A 10247-nucleotide genomic window follows, 5' to 3' on the forward strand; every position below is an offset into this window, starting at 1 on the left:
TGATTTGGGCTGTAAACTCTAAAGGACCACCGTAGTACAACTATCAATAATATGGAAATAGGTCTTGATTGATGACACATGAAGAAATCAGTAGAAATGGGAGTTGGCTATGGGGGGTGGGGGTGGAGGGGGTTTGGGAGTGGGGGGAAGAGTAAGAACATGTAACCATGGAAAAATTTTTTCTAAAAAATAAAAATTAAAAAAAAAGTTTTTTGCCTAGAGTTTTTCCTGTGCATTCTTAAACTGATAAACTGGAAAATATCCAGAGAGCCACCAGGAGAGTAAAAGGCTGTATGGCTATGCCATACTAGGATCACCTAGAGGAGGTGGGCATGATTGGCCTGGGAAGAGAAGACTCAGGGAGAGAAACATGACAGCATGAAGGAGGCAGGATGGTTCAATGGAAAGAATGTTGGAAGACCTGGCTCTAGCACTTTGGGGGCTTCTTTTTCATCAAGTGTAATGTTTAGAGGTTGGTCTGGATGACTTCTGGGGCTTCTGACTGCTCTAAATCATTGTCTTCTGAGTCTAAATACTTTATGGGGTGTCCCATGGAAGAGGGATTAGCCCTGTTCTGTTTGGCCCCCTTAGGGGAAGGGGTCATAAGAAGGCAGATTTAGCCTGGAAATGAGAGCTGCCCACAAATAGAAAAGGCTGGCCCTGGAGGTATTCACTTAGTGTCTTCTAGTAGAGGCTGGACACCCACTTGCCAGTTATCTAGTAAGGAGCCCCCACACGTATAGGACTTATAAGGCAGTCTGAAGGTCCTTCCAACTCCCAAGTTTGGTGATTTGGTGAAACCAAACACTGACCTGCACCAAGGCTTGTGTGGCTGATGCCGTATGGTTGTTAGCACAGGAGATGGGTTTCCAGGTTAACAGGTAGATACCAGGTTCTCTTGAGAAGACTAAAAAGAGAACAAACTGTGTGTGTGTGTATGTATGTGTATGCACACACGTGTGCACTGCCTGCATTGTAGCCCTGATTCAGCATGCCCTAGCACCTCAGCCACATCAGGGCTCAAAACATCTGTTGAATGAATAAATAAAATGATGGATGGATGGATGGATGGAATGTGATATACTTCACTTTAAGAAATCAGTCAATAAACACTTACTAAGCATTTACCATGTGCCAGGCACTGTGCTAAGAGAAGATCTACATAAAAATTAAAACAAAGATAAAAGCCCAATAAATGATCATTAGATCTCCATACTGCTTCCCCCCAAAGAGATAAATAAGGAGGCTAGGAATTTCTATCAAAAATTTCCCATTCTTTAAAATAGATAAAATATTTATTAGATACTTACCATTTGCTAGGCCCTGTGTATTTTATAAGAGCTAACATTTTAAATAGGACTTTAGAGGGTACAAGGTGTTTTTTCCCCAACAAGATCTCACTGAAGCCTTCCCACCATTCTGGGAGTTCAGAACATTAGCAACTTGCCTATGAGCAGGCAGGAGGGAGGTAATTTGGTTCAGTGAAAAGAACCCAGACTTTGGAGTCAGAGGGCCTGGGTGCAAATCTTGCCTCTCTCCTTTACTGCCTATGTATCTCTGGGCAAATTACTTAATCTTTAGGGCCTTTGTTTCTTCACCTGCTAAATGATATCTAAACTCTTTTGGCTTCCTGTTCTACACCTTCTACAAGAAACCTTTTCCTATCCCCCTTAATCCCAGTGCTTTCTATCTGCTCTTGTCTCCAATTTACCCTGTCTAAAGCTTGTTTGCACATAGGAATTTGCCCGCTGTCTCTCCTATTAAACTGCAGAATTGCCTTGCATGTTTTGACCAGCTGAGCATGGGATTGGGGCTACTTACTGCCCAGGCTTCAGTTTGATTTTGCTGCAGGCCTGACTTACCTCCACTCCAGCGGACATTGACTTGTAGGTCATTCTGTAGATAGCAGGGACTCTCCACCTGTACTCTCAAGGCAGGTACTTGCTGGGATGCTGGTAACTCATTTAACATCTCTGGAGAAGGAAGAGAATGGATGTAGGGTCTGCCCCAGGAGCCAGGTGCCAGAAGACTCATCTCCCCTCTGCCTTGAGTCAGCTTCCCCTCAGAGAATGAGTGAAATTGGGGGAGAAAACATGGGTGGGTCTTGCAAGACTAGGGCAAGAGGGCAGCTGGGTGGCTCAGTGGATGGAGAGTCTAGAGATGGGAGGTCCTGGGCTCCAATCTAGCCTCAGACCCTTCCTAGCTGTATAACCCTGGGCAAGTCACTGAACTCCCATTGCCTAGTCCTTACCACTCTTCTACTCTGGAACCAATACCTGGTATTGATTCTAAGATGGAAGGTGAGGATTTAAAACATGCCGGCCACAGAGAACAAGTGGAAATGGTGTTGTGTGTTGTATCCAGTGTCTTTATTCTCTGTCCATCTTCATGACACGCCATCTTGCCTGAGACCAGACTCCCTGTGTTCTTCATTGGTGGGAGTTCTCCATAGCTAGCCAGGCCCAGACCCACCATAGTGCCATCTTCTATGGCATTGCCTTGGAAATCCATGCTTTTGGTAGCATGAAGGTCAATGGCAGGCATATCCTCTCTCCTCCCTCTTTGGCAGAAATACTACCATCTCTGGGTACAGTCATGAATCAACCCCATCAGGCCTGCGCAGGATGAATCCATGGATTGGCCTGTGTCTTATGATTGAAATTATCGACCTCCAGGAATTGATGCAGAGCGAAAGGAGCAGAGCCAGAAGAACATTGTACACAGAGACTGATACACTGTGGTAAAATAGAATGTAATGGATGTCTGTACTAGCAGCAATGCAATGACCCAGGATAATTCTGAGGGATTTATGGAAAAGAATGCTACCCACATTCAGAGAAAGAACTGCAGGAGTGGAAACACAGAAGAAAAGCAACTGCTTGAATACATGGGTTGAGGTGGACATGATTGGGGATGTAGACTGGAAACTACCACACCAATGCAACTACTAACGATTTGGAAATAGGTCTTGATCAATGACACATGCTAAAACCAGCGGAAATGCAAATCAGCTATGAGTGGGGGGAAGAGGTCGGGGGGGGGGGGGTGAAGGGGAAAGTAAGAGCATGAATCGTAACCATGTTAACTTTTCTAAAAAATAACTATTATTAAATGTTTAAAAAAATGATTGAAATTATCTTGAGAAACTGATCTTTGGGTAAGAATATGTGTATTGATTCTATCATGGGAGGGCAGCATCTTAAGCTAGAAAGTGATAGAGGTATCTATGGTGCTCCCGTGACCAGGGATGACCTGAGTTGGGTCAGGAAGCCTGAGAAATAGGTTTCAGGCTCTCATTATTCAACTCCTCTCTTGACCATCTTCTGGGGGCCATCAAACCCACTCTGTCTGATATGGTCACAGAGGGGACCTTGAGGAAATGCATGGCAGCATTAGGAAGGATGGAAACCCCTCACTCAGATATACCTGTGTGGCTCTTCTCTCACTAACACTCCTTATTATTGGAATTATTGTGATCAATATCCCTACTCAGCCCCAGGGAAAATCAGAAGAACAGTAAAGGCTATTACTAAAACCCTCACAGGCCCCCTATAAACTCTTAGGAAATTCCCACTTTTACATGTAGTAATACAGAAATTCCTCTAGAAGTCCCTTCACAACAAACCAGCAAATAAGGAGTTAATGTTAAAGATTTTAAAACTCTAACTTAGATTTCTCACTCCCATACACAGGTACCTGCAAAAACAGGCCAGAACAGTCTCCAAGTTTCCCCCCATCCTGATCCCTGATTTGGTATGGTATGATGATAAATGGAGAAATTGTCTCCCATGAAAAGGCCTATACATTCCCACCCCTGTAGCCCAAGAGATACGTCAAACACACCTTGAAAAATATCGAAAGTTACTGGAGAATGAAAAGTTGTAACAAAGTTAATGTATGATTTAATACATTGTCTCTAAGAAAAGATGTATGATGAGAATGGATGAGAATGAATTTCCATGTCAACATTATGTATGAACTCAAAGCATATAAAAATAAACCTTACTCAAGGCAGAGTACAGCAGTATTCATGATGCCTGCCTGGCTGAAGTTCAGACTGTCTCTCATTTGTCTTAATGAGCTGATGCTGTCCCACCTCCTCAAGACCCTGAACTTGTGGGAGTTAAGACTTCCGCAACTATCCCCAGACATCTTTCACTGGTGAAGCTCACTAAGAGGCGGTGCATCAACTTCCTCATCCCCACAGGAGGACAAGTCCCAAACGCAGGAGAAGAACCCTCCTCCCCTTCACTGATTAACCAAATTCTGTTTAAAAGGAAGCTGTTCCTTGGGATCCCTAAGGATAAAGAAAATGCAAAAAGCTTCGGACCACAAGGTATCTTTGACTCAGATCCCATCTACAGGAATACACAATCATTTTCCTTAATATATATGACTTAAAACAGTATATGAAAAAGAAATCTCAAACCTATGACCTCCTAGGCTCACTGGCCACTGCTCCCCACACGGGTTATCTTTTCCCACTAGAATGTTAAGTATTGAGGATGAGGCTTGGTAAAGTCTGCCTCATACTGAGTGCCAGAAAGGGTTTTCCAGCACTCATTCATGCTTCAGAAAAGGATCATAGAGCAGTAACATCTGGTCAATACATTAAAACTGGAAACCTTTCCTGCCCCTCCTGAATTCTAGTGTTGATATTATTGTTGTCCAATGTCTCAGTCATCCTCCCACACATCCAAATAGTATCACTCTTCATGACCCCATTTGGAGTTTTCTTGGCAAAGATACTGGACTGGTTTGCCATTCCCTTCTCCAGCTGATGTTGCAGATGAGGAAAGTGAGGCAAATAGGGTTAAATGACTTGCCCAGGGTCACACGGCTGACAACTATCTGAAGCTGGATTTGAATTCTGTTCTTTCTAACACCAGGCCAAGCACCATTAGTTTTCCCCTTAATTCTCATGCTTTCCCTCTACTGGCTATTTCAAGTTTGCTCTGTATATAGTTTGATTTTACATAATCATTTGCGTGCTTTCTTCCCCACTGGAGTGTGAATTTCTTGAGAGCAGGGACTGTCTTGTCTTTGTTTATAACTCCAGCTCTTAGCATAGTGCCTGGCACATAGGAGGCACTTAAGAAATGTTTATTGACTGATTTAACTAACTGACCTCATCATCTGTGACCATCTCCTGGGACTATATTCATTGCTCTAGGAGGAGAATCTCCTTCTTTTGGGTAAGATGGCATGGCGGGGATGGGGGCGTTAGGACCCATCACCCAGCCCAAATTTGCCTCTACCACATATACACACTCTGAGCCCCCCCAAATTCTTGCTTATCTCAGCTTTAACTCACCTTGAATCCCTTCCTCTGACTAGACAATAGCAGAACCTTGAAGACTTAGCTTCAAGACCTGCCTTTGACCCATACAGGCTATTGACTCTCAGCCCTTCTCTCTCTTTTCTCTCCTTCCCAGACTCCCTATTCCTACCTCGCACCCAGACCCAGATCCCCAGGTCTCCAAGTTCTGGACATCCCCTCACGTACTAAGGCTCCCAAAAGCGACTCATCTCTCTGCCTCTCTCTCCATCTCGTGCCAATGACTGTGTTATTCTGACCTCAGAACTGGCTCTGGCCACCCTCAGGGCAGTCTGGACCCCTTCTCAATGGGCCTGCCCAGCTCAATTGGCAGTAGTGACCGCAGCTGGACCCCCTTGGCTGGCAAACTTAGACTCAGGCCTACCTCTTGCTGGCATGGTGATAAGCATCTGAGACTTGGTGCTCTTGAGACGTTTCTGGCTCCAGAAGGCGACGGTCTGCACTTGCACCTGGTAGGTTGTGCCAGCCTCAAGTCCTTCCAGTCGTACTTCGGGTTTTGCCTATAATGGACATGTCAAGACATCTTCAAAATAGTCTTCCTGATCCACAGGCCCAAGGGACCGTGGCGCTCCCCTGGGCTTTACTAGACTGAACGATGACTCATTAGAGCTCCTAGTAGGAGCAAAGTGAGGCGGTCATGCCCCGTGGCAGAGCCCTGAAGACTTTGCTTCCAGACCTGCCTCTGACATGTAGAGATGATACAGGAATGTCAGGGAATCTCTCAGTGACCCCCCAAAGCAGGCGCTTATCCATATGATCTGGAGATCAGATAACAAGCAAACAAATCTCTGAACTTAACACAATGCTTAGTGCATAGTGGGCATTTTGGAATGCTTGTTATGTGTTGATTATTACTACTGTTTCTCTGAGCCTCAGTTTCCTCATCTGCAAATTATTAAAGGAAACCTGGTAAAATGAATAGGATTTATTTACAGGTATCTCGGTCCCTCTCTCCCCTCCCCACATCGTAGAATGCATCCTCTGGTAAATATATATATTCATTCATTCATTTATTCTTTTATTTATTTGTTTGTTTATGAGCAAAGGGTATAAATAATAAAACATAAAATAAATAGAATATGATAAATATGCATATATGTGTATGTATGTATAAATTGTGTATTTTAGGTTTCTATTTTTCAGTTCATTCTATGGAGGTGACATTCACAAGTTATTCTTCAAGTACCTAATCTAGAGCTGTAGATGATGTTCTCTTGGTTCTACTTAGCCACTTGTTATCCCATGGAATGCTTTCCAAGGTTTTTCACAAATCAACCCGCCTCTGTTTCTTGCCCTGTGGCAGTATTCCAGCACCATCATTGGCCACACCTTGTGTAAGCATTCCCCAGCTGATGGGCATTGCTTCAGTTGCCAATGCTTTGCCACCACCGAGAGAGCTGCTAGAAATATTTTGGAACACAGAGGTTCTTCTCCTTTTTCCCTGGGCACTTTGGGAAATAGGCCCACCCGTGGTATTGCTGGCTCTAAAGGTATACAGTTTTATAGATCTCTGGGCAAAATTCCAGTTTGCTTTCCAAAGTGGATCAGTTCCCAGTTCCACTTCATGGCCCTGTTTTTCCACATCCCCACCAACAATTGTCATTCTGCCCTTTTGTCCTTTCAGCCATTCTCATGAGTGTGAGAAGATATCTCAGAATTCTTTTGGTTTGCATTTCTCTAGTCCATAGTGACTTAGAACATTTTTTTTTTCAAATCTCTATATTTTTGGCTTTGGTTTCTACCTCTCCAGCCATTCTTCCATATAACTGAATTGTCCTACTCCACCCCTCACCTTCCAGCACAGACACACAGACACACAGACACAGACACAGACACAGACACAGACACAGACACAGACACAGACACAGACACTCTCTTCCTCCCTCATTCATTCCCAAGCCTGGTGCCAGACACTTGAGCCTTTACCCTGGTGACTCTCAGGCTCCTCATCTTAGGCGAAGGCCCACATGCTTCTGGTGTCCAGCAGCTCCAGAAGACCCTGTAGTGATGGACATCCAGAGCCCCCTCGGAAGGGGGATCCCAGGAAATGATGATGCTGTGCGTCCCATCGTGGCTCAAGGTGACATTGCCTTTTCTGAGATTCTGGGGGGACCCTGGAGGCAGAGGAGCTGTGAGAGATGGAGCAGGGGAGGATGACAGAAGAGAAGGAATTCAGTCAGTCAGTCAGTCAAGAAGCATTTTTATTAAGTGCCTACTATGTGACAGCCTTTGATCCTAAGTGCGAAATGAACCAAGGGAAGGAACAACTCTGGGCCTGATCCTAACTGCCCCAAGGAAGGATGAAGTCAAGGGGCCAGGGTTTGGGGTGATGGGAGACAGGCCATATGGACAGAAGGCCCGCAGGTGGCTCCTAGGAGGGGAAGATTATCTATTTTAATGCTGACTCTCTGGATTTCATCTCATTCCTTCAGTGCCTCTCCTCCTTCCCACGCTGTTCCTCCCCCAACATTATCTCATGCCAAGTCAGGGAAGGACAAAAGGGTAACAATTCATACTGGACTAGGACAAGTTTCTCAAAGGGAGTGCCTCGACTTGCAACTGTGCCCTCCGCTTATCTCTAGAGCTTCACAAATTACAAGTCACCAGCCTTGGCCTTCATTGTACATTTAGCTCCTTTGGAGCTTCCAGTAAATGCTAGGAACCACCAGAGCTTAAACAAAACAAGATGTTCTTGTGGACTTCACGAGATTAGACGCTTTTATCTCTTTCGAATTGCCACATTTTCCTTAACGCTTTTTTAAAAAGTCCATAATGTATATCTTCGTATCAATTCTGAGTCAGAAAGGCAAAACCTATGCCAAAGAGGTTTAAGGGAGATGCCCAGGGTCACAGCTGGGCAGCCTACACGCCTCTACCTGGCTACCTTTTCACGAAGCCACCCGAGCCTCCCTTTCCAGTCTTCTACCTTCTCCCCTCTACTTATTCTTAAATCCAGGGATTTCTCTTGCCTCCAAACATTTTTGCTAGCTATTCCCCATCCCTAGAATTCTTTCCCTCCTCACTTCTACCTCTTGGCTTCCTTCCAGTCTTAGCTAAAAGCCCATCTTTTTTGAGAAAAGATGCTCCTCATTCTCCTTAATAATTGTCCTCCCTTGATTACTTCCAATCTATCCTACAGAGACTTTGTTATAGAACAAAGTTGTTTTCATGGTGTCTCACCAATTAGATTGTGAGCTCTTTTAGGGCAGGGGCTGTCTTTTTGGCTTTCTGTGTATCATTAATGCTTAGTCCAGTGCCTGACACATAGTAGGTGCTTAATAAATGCTTAGCCACTTTCCTAATTTTTTAAAAAATTTTTTAAAAATTTATTTTAAACCCTTAACTTCTGGGTATTGGCTCCTTAGTGGAAGAGTGGTAAGGGTGGGCAATGGGGGTCAAGTGACTTGCCCAGGGTCACACAGCTGGGAAGTGTTTGAGGCCGGATTTGAACCCAGGACCTCCCGTCTCTAGGCCTGACTCTCCATCCACTGAGCTACCCAGCTGCCCCTCTCTTCTGATTTCTAAGCTAGGTTTAGGCTTGCATTCTTGCAATGGGCAACCTGTCCCAAACTGGGGGTTTCACCTCAAAGCTCTCCCACACCAAAAGGAATTTCAGGGACCACTTGGCAGTGCCAGGAAAGGTTGAGCGCACCAAGTAGGAACTGCCCACTCTGCCTCTGGTAGGCATCATGGCCTGGCATGACCTCTACTCACCTCTGGAAGACTGGAAGTGTTTGCTGGGAGGAGTGAAGCCCCGGGTGCCATGAGCATTGACTGCGGCCACGCGGAACTGGTACCATCTGTTCGGGCCGACGCTCTCCAGGTGGGCGCTCTCCTCCGTTGTCTGTTGTCCTCCACGAGAAAAGGAAAGTGAGGGAAAGTGGCAACTTTTCCAGACTCTACTAAGTCAGGTCAGCTGATGGTATTTTTGACCAGCTTGGAAGCTGAGGCTCTGTTTTCTTGGCAGGAGGTAACAGATGAGTGAGGATTCCAGTCAGGGAACTTTGTTAAAGAAATGATAAGATTGGGAGATGGAAGGGACTCTGGGCACCACCCAGGCCAACCGGTTTATGTTATGGATGAGGAAAAAGAGATGTTACAGGGCACTGGAAAGGGCCCTGCATTTGGAGTCAGAGAAACATGTCTGGAATCTGGAGCTGGCCCTTCTTGCCTGTGTTATACTGAGCAAATCACTTCATTTCTCTGGATCTCAGTTTTCTCATCTGTAAAATGGGGCATGGACTACTTGACTACTGAATCCTTCTCAGTCCTAATTCTATGATATAACACAGTACTTGGCACATAAGAAGAAAGTAATAATTCCACCCCTTCATTCTCTTCCTTCTGTCAATTGTATTTCTGGAACCCTCAAGTTTGCCCCTGTCCCTTGGGAATATGCTTTAGGGGAAGTCCCAAACTGGCCTTGTCTCAGACTGAACAATGGATCACCAAGCATCCATTAAGTGTCCTGAAGAGGAGTGATAGAAAGGCTCAAATCCTCAATCACCCTTTTGGTCTTAAAAGTTTCCCCCCTTGTATCAGAGTACCTGGCTGGAACCATCCTTCTGTATCCATTTTAGGTTAGGTCACTCCCTGATACCCCAGCCTCTGGCTATTAGGTATGTTTTCTGTCCTTAATTCCCCAAAAGGTATATAAGACCCCGATGTTCTCTTCTTCTTTGGAAAATCCTCCTTGGTTGTGTGTGTTCCCAGAGACACTGTGACCACAGTGCCAGAGCTTTGACTCTGTGCAGTAGCTGAATATTGAACGCTGCCTCTTGTCCTGATGAAAGATTTGGTCTTTCTGGCTACTTTAGTGGTTCTGTGCTTTTTTCCTTTTTTTCCAAGTTGCCCCTTCCTTCCTCTCTCCCTCCCTCCCTCCCTCCCTTCCTCCCTGCCTCTCTTTCTC

The 10247-nt window shown here is 45.1% G+C and overlaps 1 protein-coding gene across 1 annotated transcript in view; it reads right to left on the reverse strand.

Annotated features, from left to right (window-relative positions):
• Positions 1-466: 466 nt before the first annotated feature.
• The window catches only part of LOC123242028 (anosmin-1-like), a 15839-nt gene continuing 6058 nt past the window's right edge, over positions 467-10247 (reverse strand). Inside the window, exons 5-10 of the mRNA XM_044669523.1 lie at positions 9053-9182; positions 7265-7467; positions 5703-5838; positions 1863-1973; positions 813-907; positions 467-586 (exon numbers count right to left, since the gene is read on the reverse strand). Coding sequence (XP_044525458.1) covers positions 467-586; positions 813-907; positions 1863-1973; positions 5703-5838; positions 7265-7467; positions 9053-9182 — 795 coding nt within the window. The remainder of the gene's footprint in view (positions 587-812; positions 908-1862; positions 1974-5702; positions 5839-7264; positions 7468-9052; positions 9183-10247) is intronic.

This window comes from Gracilinanus agilis, chromosome 3 (assembly GCF_016433145.1).
Source record: "Gracilinanus agilis isolate LMUSP501 chromosome 3, AgileGrace, whole genome shotgun sequence".
Lineage (NCBI taxonomy): Eukaryota > Metazoa > Chordata > Mammalia > Didelphimorphia > Didelphidae > Gracilinanus > Gracilinanus agilis.